This window comes from Carassius auratus, chromosome 15 (assembly GCF_003368295.1).
Source record: "Carassius auratus strain Wakin chromosome 15, ASM336829v1, whole genome shotgun sequence".
In the NCBI taxonomy this organism is placed as follows: Eukaryota; Metazoa; Chordata; class Actinopteri; order Cypriniformes; family Cyprinidae; genus Carassius; species Carassius auratus.
In genome coordinates this window covers 2076995-2101946 of record NC_039257.1, presented here as the reverse complement: position 1 = coordinate 2101946, position 24952 = coordinate 2076995, and the positions used below count along the sequence as shown (strand labels likewise).

The 24952-nt window shown below is 38.0% G+C and overlaps 3 protein-coding genes across 4 annotated transcripts in view; 2 read left to right on the top strand and 1 right to left on the bottom strand.

Moving 5' to 3' along the window:
* LOC113114716 (alpha-actinin-4-like) overlaps positions 1-2412 on the top strand; it is a 38568-nt gene extending 36156 nt beyond the window's left edge. For both annotated transcript variants that reach the window (XM_026281649.1, XM_026281648.1), the window contains exons 20-21: positions 45-203; positions 290-2412. In XM_026281649.1, the coding sequence (XP_026137434.1) occupies positions 45-203; positions 290-448 (318 nt within the window). In that variant the 3' untranslated portion in view covers positions 449-2412. The remainder of the gene's footprint in view (positions 1-44; positions 204-289) is intronic.
* Positions 2413-2524: 112 nt separating this feature from the next.
* Positions 2525-10569, top strand: LOC113114718 (SPARC-related modular calcium-binding protein 1). Its single transcript, XM_026281652.1, has 11 exons — positions 2525-3250; positions 5274-5445; positions 5525-5640; positions 6350-6449; positions 6537-6587; positions 6678-6740; positions 6835-6915; positions 6995-7187; positions 7264-7343; positions 8627-8720; positions 9713-10569. Exons 1-11 carry the CDS (start codon positions 3170-3172, stop codon positions 9966-9968), a joined length of 1287 nt encoding a protein of 428 aa, XP_026137437.1. The 5' UTR covers positions 2525-3169; the 3' UTR covers positions 9969-10569.
* A 4406-nt stretch (positions 10570-14975) lies between these two features.
* LOC113115494 (C-C motif chemokine 28-like) lies at positions 14976-16758 on the bottom strand. Its single transcript, XM_026283085.1, has 3 exons — positions 16467-16758; positions 15345-15465; positions 14976-15267 (listed from the first exon to the last, which is right to left on the bottom strand). The coding sequence occupies exons 1-3, from the start codon at positions 16618-16620 to the stop codon at positions 15162-15164; spliced, it is 381 nt and encodes a 126-aa protein (XP_026138870.1). The 5' UTR covers positions 16621-16758; the 3' UTR covers positions 14976-15161.
* Between the last annotated feature and the right edge of the window lie 8194 nt (positions 16759-24952).

The window sequence follows — 24952 nt, the reverse complement described above, 5'->3', positions numbered from 1 at the left end:
TTCTCCTGGTTTTTCTGGGTTAACCTCTAACCTCTGTTCTTCAGGGTGATGCCGAATTTGCTCGTATCATGGGTATTGTTGACCCCAACAACAGTGGAGCAGTGACCTTCCAGGCCTTCATCGACTTCATGTCAAGGGAAACAACCGACACAGACACTGCAGACCAGGTCATCGCCTCATTTAAGATCCTAGCCGGAGACAAGGTATGAATGTGCACATCTGGATGTCCCTCCAAGAGTGTCTTGTGGTATGAGACTTCAACCCATCTCTTGCCTATTCTGCTTTTCAGAACTACATCACAGCTGAGGAGTTGAGGCGTGAGCTTCCTCCTGACCAGGCAGAGTACTGCATTGCCCGAATGGCACCATACACGGGCCCCGACGCGAAGCCTGGTGCTCTTGACTACATGTCCTTCTCCACCGCCCTGTATGGGGAGAGTGACCTCTAATGGCCAACTCCAGAACTCCGGAGCAGTTCTCTCTCCTGCATCAGTGCTGATCTTCTAACAGACTAGATAGATGAGAGCGCTGGATGTGCCGCATCTGTCTTTCTCTCAACCATCCAGTCCTTAAAGAGATCAGTGCTCCTGAGGAAGAGGAAGATATTTAAGAGTGTTGGAAATGGGACTTCATAGCACACCTGAGGGGGAGGGGGGATAGATGTTTGGGGGTTACCATAGCATTGTGGGAAAAGCAAATAACTGTTGATGAAGCTTGCCACGCGTTGAGGGATAACCTTTTGATTCCGTGTTAAACATGTTGGTCTTGAAGAGCTTAAGAAAAGATGTAGGATAGAAGGAAAGAGGAAAGTTTAAAATTGCTGATTCGGTGTCAAGGGAAGAGGGTGTGTGGCTTTGGACTGTAGCCACAGCTTGGGTTCTTTAATTTTCCATTTCCTCTTAAAATGACATGCATAGTAAGAAAGGACTCCGTGTTGTTTTTCCAGCTTTCAAGTGATTTCTCACCAGCAGTAACCTGGAAAGACAGCTGATGTTGAGCCACTGAGCTTATTAATTAGAAAAATATGCATTATTATTATATCTGCTAGGTTGTTCTGGGATGGAACTAAAGAGAGCTTAAAGAATCAGCTTTGGCTTCAGTCTATGCCTAGACACTTAACCTGCACCCTCTACCCCGGTGGGGAGGGCCCAAGCTTTTCCAGTTAACATTCTATTTTTCTTTGTTTTCATTTTGTTGTTTTCTTCCTAGACTTGGTAGGTTGGGAGGTTTCGTTTATGGTTGGAATATGTTATTTGGCATATAGCAAAGCTGTATATCATAGGAAAATGGACAGAATGACTCAAGTGTTTTGATAGGGAATTTGTGACATGCCCTCTTAACCCATTTTGCTGGATCAGTGGAATTCTTTGAAAATCTAACCTCAGCTTTTTTCCTACTTTTTTTTATTTCTTTCCTCTCCAGCAATTGAGTTAGCGGGATTCTACGCTGTACATAATTATTTTCCAGTACACAGAACTGTCGGACTACCCATGGGGGTCACACTGGGCTTAATGTCATAAGCAAAGATTATAAAATGAGCAGTTTCACCCCTGCGGAGTACTGTAGACAGGCTTAGGTAGATACAGGTTTGAAGAATGAAGCTACAAAAATACCCAGTCGATTTGTTGTTTTCCTTCCTGAACCATACAGCATTCTCATATTGACTCCCTGACTCAATTAGACATGTCCCTTAAGGATTTATTAACTGAAAGTAATGTCCATCTGCCATCCATCTCTAAGCATTTCTCAGATATTACTGAATGTCCATGTGAGAGCTTCAGTACTGATGTGAGCAGCATAGCCTTGTAGTGACCCTCCACTAGAGCCTATGATTACACAGATGCTGAATCAACAGTGGAAAAGAGAATTTTATAGAGTCAGAAATAAGTACAAATGTGCCTGGTAGTTGCAGGTTGCTCTCTCTCCCACTCATTTTCCCTTTCCTTTCGTTGTGCACTCGTTTTTCTCTTTCTACAGGGAGGGGCTGGGACCCAATGTACAGCTCTGGAGGTTGGGGGAAGGAGTGGGGGAGCTGAAGTCTTAATGAACATTCCATTATGTCTTAATTAAAATTAAATTACTGTCTAACAAATCTATGCAATCATGTATCCAATACCAATCATGCTCTGTAATGAATGGCAGGGGTGATTTGCAATCAGAAGTGTTAGAAGAACGAATTAAGGGTAGAGGGAGGGAATAGGGTTGGGAAGATGGGTCTTAGAAGATTTGAACAGACTTGGACCAAAAGCCTGCTCTTACATCTGCAAAGTTGAATAAAAGCATTTGGAATTCTGATTTTTTTCTTTCTTTTGTACGCTTTAATATAAAACGTTATCTGCTGTACTGCTTTCTGTCTCAAGATAAGTGAATTTCACATGCACACAAAGTTTCCTTATAAAATATTACCACTGAATGATTTGTCTGTGTCTACTTGCTTGAGGTTTTCAACCAGTCATTTGATTTTGTCTCTGGAGCTTTTTTTAATTTATTTATATTTTTTACTTTATTCAAAGTTTACAAATGAATGCATTAATTCATACAATCTGTAGATTCAATTAACAACATTGGTGACAAAATATTGATTATCAATTATTCTTTTATCTTGTGACAGACTGTTACATTAGGCCTATAAACAAATTAACTTTAAAAAAATAAAAACCCTGTGGTAATATGCATAATTCTTCAAATTGTGGATGGTGCTTAATTTGAGGGCTGATGAAAATTTGAAATTATTTTAAGAAAGTTCAAATTAGCCAGATTATCTGAATATTAAACATTTTAGACAGGTGAGGACTCGCAAGAACCAATAGAGTTAACTTACCATCCTCCTAGCCGTCCTGAGGAGGAGTTCCTGTGTGAAAATGTGAAGTCGGCACAGTCGGTTGTGTTCAGCTCCTCAAAGAACATTCATGAAACCGTATATAATGTAACCTTAAAACTGATGTTTTAAGGTCGAAATAGGTATTTTTATCGCCTGTCTTTGTTGTCCTCAGAAAACGAACGGTTAGGTTGCTATGATAACCTGACTAAATGCGGAATTTTTATCTGCTGTCTTCAACCTCTGGATCCTGGCCGTTACAGTGGTGAGGACGCGCGCCTTGTGTTTGAATTCACCCGCGGGCGGGAAAAACGTGACGGATATCAGAGCGTGGGCTGTTGTGGCGGGAATCATGTTGGCTTTGATGTTCACCTGTCGCTTACTGCTCATCTTTCTGTTGTCCGATTCAGTAAAGATAACGGACGAAAATCAGGTAAACTCCCGACTGGATACGAAAATAAATGATTTGACCTTGCATGTGAAAAATTTATAGTTGTGTAATATTTTGTAATAGATGCAAGAAGATCAGGACAAACCTACTGAACATGACAGATCCATAAATGTATACATTTGCAGCTTGCCTAATTGTTGCCGAAAATTAACTAAAGGGAATGTAAACTTGTCTTTATATATATATATATATATATATATATATATATATATATATATATATATATATATATATATATATATATTAGCTCTAAAAAGTCACAAAGATTGAATATTTAACATGTAACCTAGTGGAATAAAAAGTGTTTTGAGGATTTCTTTGTATTGCTCTGTCATAAATTTCCATGTCAGAACGTGCACCTGTTAACCTGCAAAAAAAAAATAAAAGGCCACCTGTATGTGAATTGCCTGAGCCGCAAGCTACATAAATCTGATCAGGCTAAAAGAGTTTTTGTCTTAAAGTGACACAGGAATACAGTTTCTCTCTCTCTTTATAATAACCCTGTTTTTAAAGGCCCATATTTTAAAAACAAAAAAATATTGGCATTAAATTCAAAATATGCACACCTGTCAGCAAAGTGGCACCACATCTCTCATTCATTCCTAAACCAACCACCTGAGGCCACTCAGACTGGGCATTTATTTTCATTCACAGTTATAAAATTGTTAGACATGCCTCATGTCTACAGTGCTGCCTTGTTCTCCAACAGAGACATCCTTGACTTTCCATGTTGTTTATTACTGCACACTTGGCAGGAGCAGGTTTAAGCGCAGCGTGTTCATGTCACTCCCAATGTTTCATTTACTGCTGCACATTGAAATTGGACTGTGAAAGTGTGGAACGATTCCATCCTGATGATTTTGGCAAATCAGCATCAGTAACTGTTTCAGGAAATCCATAACCTAGAGTCAAAAGTTACTTCAATACCTTGACTCTGTTATTGAAATATTAAAATTCATATTATATTCCTGCAGTTGAGACCTAAACTCTTTTTAAATGTATGTATAGATTTGTTAAAAATGGGTCTTTCCAACAGCTGTAAATATAATATAATAATAAATAAATAGGGCAAAAAATAGATATTAATATACATGGTTAAGGACATTCTAAATCTGATGGGTCATGTAGGGACTTGCCCTTTACAGCATGTTATGGAAAATGTGGATATATTTCTGAGAACGAAAGGTTTTCATTGTTTCTCAGTAATGATTGTGTGTTGCATGTAGAACTTGCACATACACACTCATCAGAGATGGAGATGTTTCCACAAACTTCTGAACATGTGTAAGTCATTTTGCAAGCTCTCTCTCTCTCTCGGGTCTCATTAAAGGACACACTGCTCTATTCTTTTCAAGGATTCAGTAAACACTGCCACATATGTTTGGGATATTTATGGGTAATGGAATCTCCGCTATTATAATTCTAAACTGCCTGTTTTTTTCCACACTACATCTGTGATGTAGATGTGAATTTGGACATCGGAACATGTTTATGTGCAATAGAAAATATATAGAATTGTTTAATAATTTTTTAGAATCTGGCATAGAAAGATTTTTACCGTCGTAACTTAGAAATTGTATGCTCTGATATATTCTTGTTACAATACTGGACAATTCATACTGAGAGCAAACTGCACTCTGACCAAAATTGTAGTTTTTCGTCTATAATTAAAAGTACACAAGGATGCCAAATTCAGTTGCTGGAGAATATTTTTGAATATTTCATCTTGGGGCTATTTAATATATAAATATGTACTCTCTTTGCTTGCCTTCATTAGGATAATCTGTCCTTTGAGAGAGTGCTTTAATATGAATCTTTCATTCGCATGTCTAAACTGTCTCGCATCACCTTCCCATCATAGGACCTCCAGCGTTTTTCTCGACAGCAGCCCGCTGTTCTTCAGCCAGACACCATGTCTGCCTTTTTTTGAGAGTTTTTACACAGACTTGCCTTTCACATTCAACCAGATGTGACGAAACTGACCCCTCCTGTTCTCTAATTCTAGTTGCTGGGGTTGGACAAGCAGTGGCATCAGGGTTGTGTTCTGGACTGTGATGGAGGGCACCATCAAGCTGTGTGCGGCAGCAACGGCCGAATGTATAACTCTCTGTGCTCTTTCCAGCGTGCGCAGTGCATCAACAGACAGCTGAGGACAGCGGCAGTGTCCACGTGCACAGGTGAGCTTCATCACAGGAAACAAAGACCTCTCAACGGAGGCTTTTTTTAAAAGTCTGAGCTGTTTGTGTTTGTCAGCAGATGCGTTGAGGTCTAAATGTCATCTGGCTCGCTCTCAAGCTCTGCGGGCCAGCGCTCGTTCTGATTCATTTGCTGTCTTTATCCCAGAATGCAAAGCTGATGGAACTTTTACAGAGGTAATGTGATGATGAAGTCCAACGCCTGACGAGCAGCATGTGATTTAAAATATACTTAGGCTATACTTTAGGATTTTCTGATGAATTTAAAAGTTCAAGATAAACACATTCATTTAAAATAGAAATATTTTGTGGTATTATAAATGTGATCAGTTTATAGCATCCTTGCTTTAATCTGCTGTTTTTTTGTTTTGAACTTTTATTATTTTCATAGTTTGGCTGGTCCTGCGACTTATAGTCAGGTGCGACTTATTTATCAAAATTAATTTGACATGAACCTAGAGAAATGAACCAAGAGAAAACATTACCGTCTCCAGCCGCCAGAGGGCGCTCTATGCTGCTCAGTTCTCCTGTAGTCTACACTGAAGACACAGAGCGCCCTCTCGTGGCTGTAGACGGTAATGTTTTCTCTTGGTTCTTGGTTCTAAATAAATACGACTTATAGTCCAGTGCAACTTAAATATGTTTTTTCCTCATCATGATGTATTTTTGGACTGATGCGACTTATATTCCGAAAATACGGTAGTATTGTTTATATGTACTGTATATAAGTTTCAAATTAATATCTTAATGCCTGATTGCATTATTTGATGACTGCAAATACAGACCTAAAATCTGTTTTCGATGTAAAAAAAAAAGTTTCCATCAACCATGACTCAATGCTCCAATGAAGCGGATGCATTGAACTCTTATGACCTTTGACCTGTAGGTGCAGTGTCACAATCAGACGGGTTACTGCTGGTGCTCCTCTCCTGATGGGATTCCTGTGAGCGGAAGCTCTGTCTTACACCTGCGGCCCAACTGCACAGGTGAGTCCTGTTTGCTCACATTTTCGTTAACTAAATATAAAGCAGGTTAATAGTTTTATCACTCGGTTGTGTGAATCTGTGTTGAAGGTCAGATGTCAGATATGGCTCGGGAAACTGAACAGCGATTAGCAGAAGCAAGTGAGAACACACACACATATACATACAGAAATACTGCAGTACAATTAAATAAGTGTCCCAGTATTTGCCATGTTTCCCCTCTGGGTTTAGAGCGAGGGGTTCAGTGGCGCTCCACTCCAGATCCTGAGCAGCGCTCTGTCCTGACCACTGCAGGTGAGCATTCAGTTCAACTACTTTAGTTTTTATTTATACTTTATATTACTGTTCATATATGTGTGGCATTAACAGAAAATCATTTTAAATCTAGGAGTCACGGTGCCTCCATTTTTGTTAACAATCCTTCTGAACTCTGACCCGAATGGAAACCGTTCTGTCCGGCGTCCCGCAGGTGAGAAGAAAGAGACGACTGAGGCATCATCTGAGTGTTTTAAAGACTGAATTGGTTTTGTTTATTTTTTACTCTGCAGACACTTTTAAGACCTGTGAACATGAGCGAACGTCTATGCTTGCTGAAGCGACCATTCAAGGCTCAGAAGAGCGTTTTATCCCAGAATGCAGTGCAGATGGGAAGTACAGAGCTGTTCAGTGTCACAGCAGCACAGGATACTGTTGGTGTGTGAGAGTGGACTCAGGGCGGCCCATCCCAGGCACTTCAGCCAGGTAGAGAGGTTGTGTGTGTGTGTGTGTGTGTATTAGTGAGTGTAGAAATCTCCACATGATTCTGAACTGTGTGCAGGAACCAACTTCCTGACTGCAGCGCTCAGGAAACACACACGCTCATCATCAACAACAGCTACACACACACTCCTCTCTCAGGTCAGTATTAGAGAAGTGACATGCAGACATGGGAAGAATGTCAAAGCAACAAATCCTGTAGAGGGAAAGCATGCATTTACCCTTTTAAATCTAGACATGACCAAGTTGTTCATATAAGGTATCATATAGATCATATGTGGAAGTTTGTTTCTGCCAAGGAGCAAAAAAAAACAAAAAGGAATTTTAAAGGTAATATCCTACCATTTAGAATTTTTGTCTCACATTTTCGACTTTTAAATTCATCAGAAAATCCTAAAATATAGCCTAAGTATATTTTAAATCACATGCTGCTCGATTTGTATTTTATATCACACAAATTAGACTTTTTTTTTTTTACACTGCTGAGAGAAGATCGCCAGTAACTTGGAAGAATTGTGAAATACAAATTCAGAACTGAATGAAAAAGTCATAATAAAAACTCATACCGATGTAAATTTAGAATTGCGTAGAAAAAGCCTGAATTGAGATACAAAAAAAGTCTAAATTGGGAGATATGAAGTTAAAATTGTGAGAGAAAATACTGAATTGTAAGATACAAACCCAGAATTGTAAGAAAATAAAAGTCTGAATTGAGATGAACCCAAAATTGAGGGGAAAAAAGTCTGAATTGTGACACATTACGATTCTTGACTTTTTTTTTTTCTCAGAATCTTGCAACTGCAAGTTTATAACTAACAACAAAATGTCAATGTGTATTTTTATTGTAAGTACATTTTAAGGATCTTTTAGAGTTGTATGTATCATTTCGACAATTTTTGTATTAATACAGAGTTCTGGCATGAAACTCTAGATGGCACAGTCCAATAGACCTAACTCAGTATGACATTATGACATCATCATCACATGGCACAGCTGATTGGTTATCTCCTTTGTTGGTAGCCAATGAGCTCGCTGCTCAACATTCAAATACTTAGCTAACATGTGTGGAAGCAGTTTGCAGCACACTCCAGAAACCCTCCACCTTCCCCAGCTCCACCTGTATAGATCTGTATTTCTTCCATGCTCACAGCAGCATGTTGTGGATGCATTGGCAATAGTAAGTCTCGGTACTTGCTCTGTCACAGCAGCGTAGCAGATCTATTCCACCAAGACCCAATACATTAAAATCGTCGTGTACATCACCATGCCAATCCCTCCGAGAGTTATGACAGAAATTGTTTTGTATGTTGAATGTGTATCTTCCATGTAAATTAATTAAAAAAAACCCTCAAATCTTAGCCTATTTAACTCTCTACAATATATATCTCTGAAGTCATATGCAATATCTGTCTGTGTTCGTGTAGGTTGTCCCAGTGTACGCAAGGCAGAATTTATCACCAGTTTAATACAAGCTTTCCAGCAGGAAGTTGAAAGTGGTGCTTCATATTCTCAGGACAGGTAAGAAACACACATCACTTACTATCACCAGATATTACAGTCATTAGACATCATGATATGTAGCCTTCAGAGGAAACGGTCACTCTGTGCATTGATCTGCTCCCAGGTGACATTTCAGCGTTTATTTGTGAGTGAATCAACAGCATGGATCAAGGTTGAATCACTTGAATTTCATTTTGACAATGCATTTTGAATCAACATTAATTCCATATTAGATTAAATTTCAGTTTTGGTTAGAATTATTTTGTTTACCTTTGCACAACAATTTGAAACTTTTTCAATAATATTTACAGCTTTCTCCAACATTGAAGGTCAGTTTCTGACTCAACAAATTAATCCAAATGTTATATGATATTTTACATGCAGTTTAGTTTGATTGCTGAAATGACACACTTCACATGTAAAACATTGTTATTGTTAACTAAAAATATTTAAAACAACTTTATTGAATTGAAATAAAGCTGTAATAAAATGGTAAATTATATAAATATATAGATATAGATATAACTTTAAAAATACATTTAAATTGGAGTAATAACATTAACATTACTCAAATTAAATCTGAAATAAAAATACAAATAAAGCTAACTATAAATAAAAATAATAATGCAAATATTTGATGAAAAACGTAAAAAAATTTAATTATAAAAGATGCCTTGACAGCTTGTTTAAACTGAAGTACTAAAATTACTGAAATTACAACTGAAAATAAATGTAAATGAAGCTTAATAGAAATGTAAAAATGAAATCACATAAAAATACAAAATAAATGCTGATTCAAAATGTTAATAAATAATATTAAAGTATACAAATAATACTAAAATATCAGTTTAAAATTACATGAAAAATCACAAAATATTGTTTCATTAATTTATGCATGCACTTTGTAATCTTTCTAATGATTTAAAATGCATTTCTATGTATGTAGATGTAGGACCTCTGTTATGACTTGTGTTTTGTGTAGTGTGTGTTATGCTGTTCTTGTCTCTCAGGACACCTGTGGTCCGTCCTCATGTCCTCAGCTCTCCGGCCTCTTTCTTATCTGTTCAAAGTGTCCGTCTGTACTTTACGCTGCTGGATGCAGATGCTGACGGGCTTCTGAGCGAGCGGGAAGCACGTCCCTTACGTCTCCTGCTCCGCAGAACTCTGCGTCCTCGCCGCTGTGCCAAAAAGTTCATGCAGTTCTGTGAGCGGAACGCAGACCGCCGCCTAAGTGCTCAAGAACTCACTTCCTGTCTTGGCATTTAAGGCCGGACGCCATAAATATGCACAAGATGAAGTATCTTTGGAAATGGTTTGAGACGTCAGTTTGACCTTCATCTCCTCACAGCTCTTTTGAGCAGTCGTTCATTCACTTCACTCTGGGTTTCTGAATCTGTTTCAGCTCTCGCCGCCGCTCTGACCTTTTCACTTATGCAAGTCCAAACACTGCGCCCTTCAAATAAAGCACTTCTGTAAAAATAACCACGGTTAAGCCTGTCTGGCCGCTGGAGCGGTCGAGTGTGTGTGACTGTGGATTTGAGCGGCTGAGACACGGCACAGTTCCATGGTAAATCTTAATCATGTTCATGACGGTAGGATCTGAAAGTCTGAGACCACACTGAGACATTAAATATATACTTTTTTATTTAAATTTGGAATCCTTTTTCAGCCAAAAAATATGCAATTCAAAATTCAGTCTGGGGTTATTTTTTGTTGTAAGAAATAAATACTGTTGTTCATCAATGCAAAAACATCACAGTAAAGACTCATGTTGCTACAAAGAAAATCTATTTTGAATAAGTGCCGTTCTTTAACTTTTTATTCACCAAAGAATCCTCAATAAGTATCACAGTTTCCAAAGAAAATATTAAGCAGCACAAATGTTTCTAACATTGATAATAAATCATCATCTTAGAATGACTTCTGAAGGATCATGTGACACTGAAGACTGGAGGAATGATGCTGAATTTTTTATTTTATTTTGTAAATAAAACAAATGTAGCCTTGGTGAGCAGAAGAGACTTGAAAAATCTTACTGATCTCAAACTTTCAAACAGCATATAGTACAGTATATGCCAGAGGACCTTGGTATAAGTGCCATTGGTTTTTATGAAAAAGCTAAATAAAGGTTATTTCTCTTGAGTTTTGTGTTTCTTTAAACCTGGATGTCAAACCAAAGTAAATCCTTGTTGAATATGAATGAAAGGATCATTATAATGTGGTTCAGACACACTTGACAGATGTAAAGGTTTTTAAGCCACATTTACACATTACACCTCCACATGTCTTCTAAGCATATTCTATGTATATGCATGTGTTTAAATGTTGGTGTGTGTTTGTTATGGCATATTCAGTTTTTTGTTTGGTATTGTACACTACTAACAGTTACCTGACTGAATGTGTTTCTTCTGATCTTAAAGTTGGATGGTGAAGTAAAAGCAGCAGCACCAAAGCACATCCCTAGGTGGCAGTGCAACTCTAGTCCAGATCTGGGTGTTTCTGCATAAAGAGACTGTTTTTGACTTTTGACTTTCAAATTTGCTGCATGCATGATACAATTTTGAAAGTGGCTTTGCTTGACGAGACATTTGGTAGCAAGTAAGCACGATATTGGTTTCTTTGTCATGCTTTGTCATAATCATAAAAACTGGGCTAAGGTTACAGACACTCCTTTTAAATGGGCTCACTTGATTTGCCATTTTTGGAAATAAGACAATTCACCCATTTCACCGATTACTACTAAAAACCACTGAACACAACGTATACTACACTTATATTTAGCGATGCATTATATTGGATTTCAACTAAATTTGGCCCATAGCCGTTTTGATATATTACTATTTTTTGTAAACAATAATAAAGTTATTTTATAATTACAAAATTGAAGATTTGAAAAAAGAAAAAAACTATATTAATCACTGCATTTTTTTATTTATTTATTTTTCTCAGAAAGATGCAGTGGTAACCTTAATATTTTATTTTATGATTTAACATTTGTAAATGGTCTAAAGCAACAGAGTTGTAAAAATTCTGTTTTTTTTAAGATTATAATTTGTTTTAAAAAAAAATAATTATACACTTTAATTAATAAATCAGTATGTATAAAAGTATTTAATTTAAGTGTCATGTTTGTGATTTTTAGCCACTAGGCTAGTGTTATATATTTTGTCCAGCTGATTCCTGACAATATCTCTAATGTTTTCAACTACTTGTAAATCATGAGAAAATTCCCATTTTAAACAGTGACACGGGGCAATGCAGTCGTCTGTCAATGACGTCAGTTACCCTTTGTGACCGCCTTTACTGACGTAGAAACCTCATGACAACAGTGTCACGGACAAATGCGGAAGTAGCTTCGCGACAAACTTCAACTAGAAAGAGATGCGGATATCTCTTGTGTTTTACTCAACAGGTGAGTTGCTTGATTCGTATCTTTACAGAAAAAGTATGCTACTGTAACGGAGGCCAGTGAGTAGTGCTGTGCAGGTAAACCTCACTCCCCGATCTCAAGAGACGCACTAGCGACAGACGCTAGTGGCTGTAGCCATTTAGCCTCCTTGTTAGTGCGTCCGCCTCCCATGCCGGAAGACCCGGGTTCGAGCCCCGCTCGGAGCGAGTGCGAGGAGCGTCAGAGAGGACCCGGGTGAGAGGGGTTACATTGGTGCCGTGACCCGGATGGGAGTGAGGTTTAGGGGGGTGAGTGTAACGGAGGCCAGCGAGTAGTGCTGTGTAAGTAAACCTCACTCCCCGATCTCAAGAGACGCACTAGCGACAGACGCTAGTGGCTGTAGCCATTTAGCCTCCTTGTTAGTGCGTCCGCCTCCCATGCCGGAAGACCCGGGTTCGAGCCCCGCTCGGAGCGAGTGCGAGGAGTGTCAGAGAGGACCCGGGTGAGAGGGGTTACATTGGTGCCGTGACCCGGATGGGAGTGAGGTTTAGGGGGGTGAGTGTAACGGAGGCCAGTGAGTAGTGCTGTGCAGGTAAACCTCACTCCCCGATCTCAAGAGACGCACTAGCGACAGACGCTAGTGGCTGTAGCCATTTAGCCTCCTTGTTAGTGCGTCCGCCTCCCATGCCGGAAGACCCGGGTTCGAGCCCCGCTCGGAGCGAGTGCGAGGAGCGTCAGAGAGGACCCGGGTGAGAGGGGTTACACTACTGTATATAACGATCAACAAGATTAGTATTATGGGGCATACACGCCATCGTCTGATCGCGTCTTTGCATTGACTTTGTATGTAATCTACTCGCGCAAATCGTTTAACTCACCTTAAATCCATGATTTATCTTTCCGTCTGATTGATGGGCATCAGCGGTTGGATAGAAGACAACAAATCCCATCATTCCATGCTTCTTCTTAGTGCCATCAAACCACACGATTGTTATTGTTTTAATAGTGCGCCCTCTAGTGGCAGGTCATACAATCTGTACCTTTAATAACAGTCTAAATATTATTCAGTGGCGGCTCCAGACAATTTTGATTGGGGGGGCAATGGGGGGGTCCTGGTCTTTTCAAGGGGGGTCTCATGAAAACCAACAAAAAATACAGTGGACATGGCTAATAACTGCATATTTCTGCTACTAAACAACAAAAACACCTTTGCAATGTAAACAAATGACAGGCTACATTTGTTATTCATATCCTTCACACTGCACTTTCATGTCAGGTATATTATGCATTTTTATTGACATTGATATTTTTACATTTATTTCCAGATAGATATTATTGAGTTTACAGGCTAAAGTGGTCTTGCTGTTGTAAACACTGTTGCTTTTGTAGAAAAAATATTTGCATCACATTTAAAATATAATTTTATTTTAATTCATTTCTGAATTGTTTTTATTTTTATAATGATAATTCAGAGAATGAGAAAATCTGAATAAGCCTTACCAGTGTTGTGATAATTATTTTTACGTGTTAAAAATAAATAAGTACTGTAATATAATAAAATTTTATTCAAATAACATAAAAAAGACCAGACCCCTCGATGCCTGTGAAACTTTTCTCCCTCAAACAGCACGCTAGTGTTACTTCTACACTACAGGCTACACACAGCAATATAAACAACGTATCTGCGTGTTCTCACATCACATCGTTCTTGTAAAATAATAATAAGTAAATAAACACCAAAATCACTTCGCTGAGAATGAAACACCACTTAACAGCTGCCACGATGTTGAAAATATCCTCTAGCAATTAAAAAATGCGCGTGCAGCATGAGGAATCTTCCCGGTTGGATGAGGTCGTAGTCAGGTGAACTGTCATCATGTTGGTCATTTTATTTACGGCTAAATTATTATTAATAAATTGTACTAATATTATGATTGGGCGTGGGCAGGCATTCACAAAAGTTTATGTTATTACAAAAAAAAATTGAGGAAATTTTGCTTTGACAAAAGGGCACTTAAGGGGCAAAGGAGCAGGTGCTCAAGTGAACCGGTTCTTTCGGACAATTCGATCAAATAAACCAGCTGAAAAAAAAAATGGTTCACCGGTTCTTTTGCGCTCGATGTAATGCCGTCATTGGCGATGATTGCCCTTCATTCAAGCCTTTGGTTTACCCGCGCTTATAACATTAGCACAGAATCAGTTCAGAATCAATCACCAAAAGAATCAGTTCGGTTCAGATGCGCTCTGTGTCAGTCTGCTTCGCGCTGAATCACGCATGCGCAGTTATCATCAGCTCATCGGTTCTCGAATCGGACGCGTCCGACAGAAACGGTTCTCGGTTCAGTGTATGAATAAATGTCGAAATAATTATTATTTATTATTGTTCTGCGTAGTTTGAAGAGAAACATTTTTGGATCTTTATCCCGAATATATATATTTTTTAATCAGGAAGAGGCTGGGGGGTCAAATGGGGGGTCAAGGCATTTTTTGGCAGGGTCTTGAGACCCCCCAAGACCCCCCCTGGCGCCGCCGGTGATATTATTTATGTTTACTATGTCATTCTGTACTTGCATTCTCTGTTTAAATGCAGCAATCCAAAACAGTGAATCCAATCACCTTCAGGACTTAGCTTTCAGAAATGAGCCACAATGCTGACCTGATCTAATTGCTATCGCACCCTGAACACATGCAAGTTAATTTATTCATCTTATTATCGGAAAGACATATCTGCCTAACTTTTCATATCGGGCTGATGCCGGTATTTACATTTAAAGCCATTATCGGCCAATTCCGATATTGGTGCATCCCATTCCCTACTTATATACCAAGTAGATAATATAAACAACAGTAAGATAAACAAAAGGTAATACATACAATCACCAACACACAGCCAAAAAAAAGGTTTTATTTCACTAAAAAGAAGAGCAAGCAAAGAACGTATACTGTATATTGTAGTAACCTGCATAATGTCTGTTACTATTAGCTGAAAAAGACTTTTAAAACATCCAAAGCAGCATATATTGAAACTATATCTCTGCCACCAGGATTATAAACAGATATAACAATCTCATTTATTGATTTCTTGTTGCATTTAAGCCAGTTTGGGATTCTCGAATCTTCTTCAGATTCCTCAACAGTCTGGGATGTGCACAGACCGTTCCTCTTCTGATATGTAATCTGAAAATCATTTAATACAGGAGCATTTTATCATATGATTCATATGTTATTTGTGTTCCTGTATGTTAAATACTTACATCAGTGCTTCAATGTGGCAGGCACCAAATCTGCGCTGTATCTCACATTTGGAAACTAATAGCAGTACGCGCCGTGGGATTTTCTCTTCAACAGACGTACAGCAACTGGGACGGGGATATCCTGGAACAAATGCAAGATTCACTATGTCTGTATTTGTGTTAATTAAATCCTTTTTGTAACAAAACTTGAGGTCATGTCACATTACATTTAGTAATTTGCAACAACACAAATTCATAAGAATAAATACAAAGAATAAAAATTAAAGCAGCACAATCTAATCATCGTTCTTTTATTCCTAGCCTTAAGAGCAGGTGTGGATTTAGTGAATTAGGAGCCCATACATATGCACACACTAGTTACTGCAAATATACTTATAAGTTTTCTTTAAGTGAACTTTACATCATACTTTAAGTATACTACTATGTCCCTATTTATGTTATAATTTGTACATATTTTGTTATATGAATATCTGAAAGTACAAAGAAAGAGGGTATCTGCTTGTAAACAAAAACATTTTATTTTAGCTTCATGCATTCTTTTTTTTTAACACTTTAATGTGGGTAAGTTTCATAAAAAAGAAAATAAAGAAATAACACTGAAAAAAGACTCAGAATCAGAATGATAATCAAAACATAGTTGGAGTCGATCAACACCTCAAAGCTTGACTGTAATTATTACCTCTTTTGATGTTGTTTTATGTCAGATGATCGTGTTATATGTTAGTATCTGTCGTTTCTTTTTCTTCTCCACTTGCGTTTGTTTTTTATATTCTGTACAGACGATGTGTACTAGCGCCCTCTACCGCTTAACAATGAAAACACGGATTCTAGGAGCACAAGTCAAGTTAAAATATAAATTTAGAGTTTTTGTAAGAATAAGACAAGTATACTTAAATGTAAATGTTATGTAATGAGAAGTACATAAAGCTCATTTCTGAGAAGTACATAAAAACTCAACTAAAAGCATATTTTCTTATGTTTTAGTTTACTAATAGCACACTTGAATAAACGTATTTTTTGTAAGGGCAAGCAGGATACAGGCATGTTCAACTCAGACACATCCGCACTTAATATGCATCTCATATATTAAAAATATTCTAAGGGGCCCAGACGGTTGCCTACCTTTGCGTGATGGGTAAAACTGCAGAGGAGCATCAGGACAGAATGTGTCCCGTTTAGGCTTTACAGGTCCCAGTCGAGGTTTCTGAGCTTCATTGCCAGTGAGGAGGAAGGCGATGCACATGAGCAGCAGTGAATATGTTGCTTTGAGCTCCATGGCTGAAACAGGAATGAGATGGAATACGTTTGCTGCGTTTCTGCCTGGCTTCCACTCTTCTCCAATGTGTTTTTCTATTTGACTCTGTTACGTAACAACCCTGGAACAAAACAACTCTCAAAAACGGAAATGGTTGTAAATGCTGCAGACCCCGTTTTAAACGCAAAACTCTGGTGTTGTGTAATATTTAGTTCTTGTGAAAAACTCCTCCAGTTCCCGTATTGAGGCTGTTGAGAGCATATAAAATGTGCTTGCTAACCTAAAAATTATTTGACAAGTAGCTCTTTGCCAGAATAAGTTACTTTAAAAAAAGAATATTTACAAATATTATTTGTATTATGTTATTAAATATTGTATATCAGTGCTGTAGGATTCTGTTCAATTTGATTGTAATATGTTCATATTAAAAGTAGTGAATAGAATTGAACAATCTATATTTGTAAAGTTCTAAAGAATCATCTATACTCTTTTTTTTTTTCATCTACATTATGTTGTCAAATCCGTCTATCCATCTTTCTATCACTCCTGCCATAATCAGATTTTGTCCTGTAGGTGTACAGCAGGGAGACATTGGACATTAATAAATCATAAATCTACTTCATTTCTGAAGCCAGATTCAGTCTTCAAGTGTGAGACGGAGTGATTTGCAGCACAGTTTCTGTTGGAAAGACCAGGTCATAGCTGCTTAAGGTGGTCAGGTTATAGTTTCTAGAATAACAACCAGTAACTTTTATGTTTCTGCTCTTATGTGCTCTGCTAAGAAACCAGCTTAACCGTGTCCCCGCTAGTCTGCCGTTTAGAGAAAGAACTCACTGCTCTGCTGAACCAAAACCAAATAGAAACCCACATTTATAATGGTTTCGAATGGGAAACGTGTGTGTTTTAGTTGAATCTGTAATGGTCCCTGTGGGTCTCTAATGGTAAATTGTTTGCCTGTATTGGTGGCATGTTAAAACTGTTAATTCCTGATATGCTCCAAAACACACCGCTGGCCACAGTCCGAGTTGCCAGTGTAACAAAACCAGCCTAAATACAAATCCAAAATATCCCAAAACAAGCCCAGTGAGCCTATCCAAATACCAAAAACTCAACATATGCCTGTCCCATGCTTAAAATATCTATTTTACTTTCTCTGTTATGATTTAGGCTATACACAGTTAGTAAGCTAATCATAAATATTCTGTTTTCATAAATACGCTCAAAGTGGAAACCATTCGAACTTCTGTTTCTACTGTTCTACTTTTTTCTTTTCTAGTTTTATGCTGCACATCTTCCAGTTTTACTAGCGGCTAATAATGATGGGAAGTCTCCCGCATTGAAATAAAACAGCACACTTCCGCGTTGGATAAAAGGTGGCTATACCTTTTTAAAAAATCCTCTCAAGCTTTAGTTCTGGCTTCTTTTGGACAGTTCAAAAGTGCTCCATAATGTAAACCCTTTTCACATGAAAGCAGTCTGAACAGCGTTTGACGTTCTTTAGTACAGGCCAGTCTTTTTTACCGTGTCCTCTGTTCAAACGAAGAAAATGAAGTGGACACACAAAGGCTAGTGATGGAGAATAGAAGGGATTAGACGAGTCGAAGCAGTAAGGGATGTGTTGACACCTGACGGAGCGCGTACTCAATTACGGCCTCTTTATGAGACCTCACGCCGTGTTGTGAGAGGATTTTAAAATCCAAAGTCATTCATGAACGAAAAGAATGAGGTACTATTGACGAGAGAGACATAAAATCGCGAGTAGCATTGTGAGATCTTACTCCATAAACCCGCTCCAATATAGAAACGCGGCCACACACACATCATGCCAATGGTGTGTATTGTCTGGCTAAATCTATCATCTTTTGTCGTGGTTCCTTCATGCGTGACGCTTTAGAGGAGCTGAAATTGGCTGTCAGTATTCCGGTCCTGGACTCGGAGCTCCTAATGGAATAAATTGGTTCCAAGATGTTCAATTTAACTGTGACCCAACACCTCGGAAAGATGATTCATCTGATATGCAAACCAGAGCGTGACCAACAGGCAAGAAACGGCAAATGAACTGCTCTCTCTCTCTCTCACACACACACACACACACACACAAAGACAAGAAAGTTAAGTGCATATACAAGGTCAGCTACATGATTTTACTAATTTGCTGATTGGTTTTGACTGTGAATGTCTTTAACGCATACAAAGAGTGACCTGCTGTAAACTTGTTCACTGGCCTAAACTGGGTTCAGTTTCATAAAACAAGCTTACAGAACAAGCCAGGCTTATTTAAGTTATTCTGACTTATCTTAAATCAAATCAACTGCAAAAGTCAGACTAACTGAAATAAACCTATCTTATTTGGAAAACTTGTTTTATGAAACAGTGCTGCGATGATCTCAGACCTGAGCTAATGTCATTCTGATGATCTCAGATAAAGCTATAGTCTCTTATAGTTTCCAACACTATACTTGTGCTGCTGTCTTGTTTCACCGAACCCTTCAGAGACTGAAAAAGTCAAGAAATGACCATCATGCTTTCTATCGTCTGTTCTCTCAGTCTTATTTCTCATCTAGTCACACCATCTGATCTGACCAGATGAGATATCGCCGGCTGGAGGAGAGAGGAATCAGGAGACATTACTGAAGTCCAGATCATCACCTCTGGATCAGACCGCAGGAGGAAACAAGACCCCTCTTTCTGTCGCCTGTCTATCCATCTGTCCTTCGCTGCTCAGTTTAATCGCTCCTCGTGAGCGTCCAGATGCTCCTGTAGTTCCAGTCAGGGTTTAAACTAGATTCCTCTGATTATTTGAATGTAGATTTGGCATTTTATTTCTCCATCTGCCTGCCGTGCATGGTCTCTCAGTTCATTAACTGTTCATTTACACACTCCTCTTTCATTCCGTCCACTTCTCCCGGGTCTGTGAACGATTGTTTATCATCTCTGATTCAGTTTTTAATTAAAATACTCTTCTGCTGAAGCTGTGGAGAGATAGTGGCCTGCAGAACCCTCAGGAAACATGTGCTGGGACTTGCTCTGCTTATCAGTCAGTCTGCATTATATTGCTTTTTATTAGTTGTTCATCAAAATAAAATGCGTATTTGTGTGGTTTATAATTGGGTTTGTGGGCAAGTCTCACATAGACAAACTAATGACAATAACCATAATAGTTCAGCTCATTTTGACTAAAAAAAGAAAAAAAAAATGACAAAAAAAAAATTGTCTTTCTATAGTGTGGATCTATTTTATATAGCAGGTTTTCCTATTTCCTTTAATAAATCATTTTAAAGCAAAACTCTGAAGGTCATATGACCATTGGCTGACCTCAGTGGTATGATCTAATTGTGTACTTAAACTAAATCACTCACCCTCGAGTCATCCTAGGTGTATGACTTTCTTCCTTCAGACGAATCCAGTCAGAGTTATATAAAAATGGTCTTTGATCTTTCAAGCTGTTAAATGGTACTCTGCGGGTGTCGCATGCATCAGTCCAAAAGAAGTGAAATAAAAAGCTTGAATCCATAATCCATCACACGGCTCCGGGGGGTAAACAAAGGCCTCCTGGAGTGATTCGATGCATTTTTCTAAGAAAAATATCCATATTCTAAATGTAATAATCACTTTAATGTAGCTTGCGCTCACTGTAAACTGAAGCAGTTCCGGGTGGATGACGTAGAGTTCAGCCTGCTACACTATTACTAATGTGAATTAATCAGTTTTCTGACCAATCATGCAGGAATCGCCGATCTCACCTAGAGATAAATGACTCCAATATATTCAATTAAAGCTGCAGTAGGTAACTTTTGTAAAAATATATTTTTTACATATTTGTTAAACCTGTCATTATGTCCTGACAGTAGAATATGAGACAGATAATCTGTGAAAAAATCAAGCTCCTCCCATTTGCAGAAATCTATCGCTCCCGTTAAGAAACAACCAATCAGAGCTGCGGTCTGTAACTTTGTTTGTGTTTAAAATGTAGAAAAATGTATATAATAAGCGAGTACACCATGAATCCATTTTCCAAACCGTGTTTTTAGCTTGTCCTGAATCACTAGGGTGCACCTATAATAAGTGTTTATATTCGGACTATTTTAGTTTGCTTCGGGGATACCGCGGCGGAGTAACCCAGTACCTTTGTGATTCTTCATAGACATAAACAGAGAGAAGTAGTTCCGGCTACGATGTTCTTCCGCAAGACGCAAGCAGTTTTGTTTATTAACCGCTAGAGCGTCAAAAGTTCCCTACCGCAGCTTTAAATCACTTTAATAGTCAAACAGACCAAATCTATGAAGTCTGTTTGTGCGAGAGCTGCGCAGATGCCAGTTCGGAGCCGGCGGTGTATAATAGTGTTCTCCAGGCCACGACGGCAGGATTAAATATCAAACGAGCATCTCAGAGGACCTCAGTCACTGCTAAAATAAAGCCTGAAAATGACTGGAGACTCGTTATCAGATGGAGTTCATGGAGCTGGAGGATTTACAGAGAGAGGATGAAAGAGAAATCTGAGGAGGTGAAGAGACGTCTACAGCATATGGTCTTTATGAGATGCACAGCTGCTTGATGGAGGGACACTAGAGGAAGTGCTCTGGCATCCTTCCTGTCTCTTCCTGGAGAGCACGGGTCCAGATGTGCCCACAGCTGCTGATGTCTCTGCACACCTGTCCTTCACCACCACGCTTCTTCACGTGTACGGAGAGATTATGAATGATAAACAGGTATTTTGCATCAATATGTTACATTCTTGTGCTTCAGTTCTGTCTTAATCTACTGCATCTGACACCAAGAATTAAATTGTATTTAGATCATTTGGCCTAATTGTGACGTTTCCTGGAGGCCTAACCGAATACTTTTATCTTTCCTGTGCATAAACTCCCTTCCACACATTTATCATGGTAAGCGTTTTGAAATACTACAAAGCAGATAGATAGATAGATAGATAGATAGATAGATAGATAGATAGATAGATAGATAGATAGATAGATAGATAGATAGATAGATGGATGGATGGATGGATGGATGGATGGATGGATGGATAGATTGATACAAACCCGATTCCAAAAAAGTTGGGACACTGTACAAATTTTGAATAAAAACAGAATGCAATGATGTGGAAGTTTCAAATTTCAATATTTTATTCAGAATACAACAAAGATGACATCAAATGTTTAAACTGAGAAAATGTATAATTTTAAAGGGAAAATAAGTTGATTTTAAATTTCATGGCATCAACACGTCTATAACAGTCTGCAAACATCTGGAGACTGAGGAGACAAGTTGCTCAAGTTTAGGAATAGGAATGTTGTCCCATTCTTGTCTAATAAAGGCTTCTAGTTGCTCAACGGTCTTAGTTCTTCTTTGTCGCATCTTCCTCTTTATGATGCTACAAATGTTTTCTACGAGTGAAAGATCTGGACTGCAGGCTAGTCATTTCAGTACCCGGATCCTTTTTCTACACAGCTATGATGTTGTAATTGATGCAGTATGTGTCTGGCATTGTCATGTTGGAAAATGCAAGGTCTTCCCTGAAAGAGATGACGTCTGGATGGGAGCATATGTTGTTCTAGAACTTCTAGATATACTTTCAGCATTGACTGTGCCTTTCCAGATGTGTAAGCTGCCCATGCCACACGCACTCATGAAACCCCAAACCATCAGAGATGCAGGCTTCTGAACTGAGCGCTGATATCAACTTGGGTTGTCCTTGTCCTCTTTAGTCCAGATCACATGGTTCGTCTGACCACAGAACAGTTTTCCACTTTGCTACAGTCCATTTTAAATGAGCCTTGGCCCAGAGAAAACGCCTGCGCTTCTGGATCATGTTTAGATATGGTGAATGGCACGGTGGATTGTGTTCACTGACAGTGTTTTCTGGAAGTATTCCTGAGCCCATGTTGTGATTTCCATTACAGTAGCATTCCTGTATGTGATGCAGTGCCGTCTAAGAGCCGAAGATCACGGGCATCCAGTATGGTTTTCCAGCCTTGACCCTTACACACAGAGATTGTTCCAGATTCTCTGAATCTTTGGATGATATTATGCACTGTAGATGATGATAACTTCAAACTCTTTGTAATTTTTCTCTGAGAAACTCCTTTCTGATATTGCTCCACTATTTTTCGCCGCAGCGTTGGGGGAATTGGTGATCCTCTGCCCATCTTGACTTCTGAGAGACGCTGTCACTCTGAGAGGCTCTTTTTATACCCAATCATGTTGCCAATTGACCTAATAACTTGCAAATTGGTCCTCCAGCTGTTCCTTATATGTACATTTAACTTTTCCGGCCTCTTATTGCTACCTGTCCCAAATTTTTTGGAACTTTTTTCCGAACACATTTTAGCAATTCCAAACCACACCAATCTTAATAACTATACTATTAACTTTGTATTTAACCATTTATTAAATACAAAGTTAATGATTTAACTCAGACTGAAAGAAAAAAAAAAGTAAATCCCATGAGAAGGATGCTTTACTAATGCAGTACTAGAATTTACAAAGTTAAAGCATGACCATCGGACAGCAAAATGCTTATTGGGTCAGCAGGGTCAGAAAAACAGGTGAAGAAGAAAAGACACATGGGAATTACAAATGAATTACAAAGGGAGTCTCCAGAAGTGCAGTGTGTCAGGTTCTCAGAGTCTATGCTTGGGTACAAAATCCAAAAAATTGACCCTCACTTAATAAGAATAACATTCTGAAGTGTTGTGAAGTACACCAAGAATGATTTTTTTTTTTTTTTAGGCTTTATAGACCCATATGTTGAGAGTGACTCTTGAAGGACAAGCATTACATCTTGTACCCCTCTTGCAGAATCAGCAGTAAGTTTTAGGAGCTGATTTTTAGTCAGTCCTGCAAGACAGACTTTTCAGAATCAGATATGGAATAAAAATTAACTCCCAAAACGTACTGCCAGATTCTGCACAATAAATCCTTACATTACATTTTTATTTTAGTATATTGAAGTTGAATGTTTTAATTGTGTTTTGGTGTCTTTTTTATTTATTTATTTTCCTGTGGCAAAAACAAACTTCCATGCTGCATTATACACATTTTCACATTATTAATTTTATTATAATTGTTTTTTTTTTTTACTTTTAATACTTAAGTGCATTCAAAATCAAGTACCTTTACTGGAGCGGTATTTGTATCTGTACTTTTACTCAAGTATACTTGATATTTATATTTTTCCATCACTGACAAAATGATTATTATTATTTTTTTTTACAAAAATTGCATTATTTTTCTTTTGACTTGAGTCTAAACTCATGAATCATGTACTATAAGATAAGTGAGGTATTAAGTATAATAGTACATTTTGATGTTATGTTGATGATATTCTCAGCACAGTCTGATTGTGTCTTGAGTCTGTCAGGTTTCAGAAGGAGCGTTTATGATTTTTTCCACAATTGATCTCAATCTCATACCTACTGTATGTGTATGTGTGTGTGTTACAGATATATGTTTGCTTATGCTTGATCTATTATTTGACTGACAGTTATTGTTTGGGTCAAATCTGAGCTTCATTTGACTCTTGTCCAGCTCTGTCCTCTCATATTCCCGATGTCTATACATGCATGTCATTATTCACAGATGTCACACTCTTTTCTCATTACTGCACGTGTCAGAGATGCTTAAACTCTAGATGAATGATTACTGCAGTCTACCAGTGGCTGTGTGCATCTGTAGCAATGCATGTGTACATGCTGACACACACATGCATTCATGCATTTGAACAAATAAATCCTGCTGTACATGCATCACAATTATGTTTCACTTTTGCGGTGAATGGTTTATGAATTAAAGCATTTATAACAGCAGCTGTATGAATGTATTATTGCTTGCAGACAGTTGACCATCACTCTCTCTTTTTAATGCACATGCACATTTATTCTTAATTAAATTGATCTGCTATAATTGACTGGTCTGTTTCTAAAGCTGCTCTTTTCTTTCTCCAAATAGAGTATTTACAGATTATCTTTATTCCTAACATCCTTATTAATGCAGTAATACTTTTTCTCTGTCTATTTCACTGATTTCTATCATTTAATCAAAGTGTGTGTTTTGTTGCATTGTTTTGTTGTATAGTAAAAATACATTTCCAGACTGCATAGACACATTTGTCAGACATTTGATATTATAAGATATTTTATTCAAACTTTAAAAATGCTAATTATTATTATAGGCAATGACTGAATTAGACATGCATGTCATGATATCATGTGACAGCAATGTATGAATGTTTGAAATATTTAAAGTGTGGTCAAGTTTACTATTTTTTCATCAGATTTTTGTGGACAAATTCAGTTCTGAGTTTTAATCTTACAATTCAGATTTTTTTTTACAATTCTGAGAAAAATTTGTG

What these genes read in the sequence shown, in the direction of transcription:
- LOC113114718 (XM_026281652.1), top strand. Translation starts at nt 3,170, where the DNA reads ATGTTGGCTTTGATGTTCACCTGTCGCTTACTGCTCATCTTTCTGTTG. An exon ending in AGATAACGGACGAAAATCAG is followed by an intron (nt 3,251 to 5,273) that starts GTAAACTCCCGA and finishes CTCTAATTCTAG; the next exon opens with TTGCTGGGGTTGGACAAGCA. An exon ending in CACACACACTCCTCTCTCAG is followed by an intron (nt 7,344 to 8,626) that starts GTCAGTATTAGA and finishes GTGTTCGTGTAG; the next exon opens with GTTGTCCCAGTGTACGCAAG.
- LOC113115494 (XM_026283085.1), bottom strand. Translation starts at nt 16,620, where the DNA reads ATGGAGCTCAAAGCAACATATTCACTGCTGCTCATGTGCATCGCCTTC. An exon ending in GTTTTACCCATCACGCAAAG is followed by an intron (nt 15,466 to 16,466) that starts GTAGGCAACCGT and finishes CATTTGTTCCAG; the next exon opens with GATATCCCCGTCCCAGTTGC. An exon ending in TGCCACATTGAAGCACTGAT is followed by an intron (nt 15,268 to 15,344) that starts GTAAGTATTTAA and finishes AATGATTTTCAG; the next exon opens with ATTACATATCAGAAGAGGAA.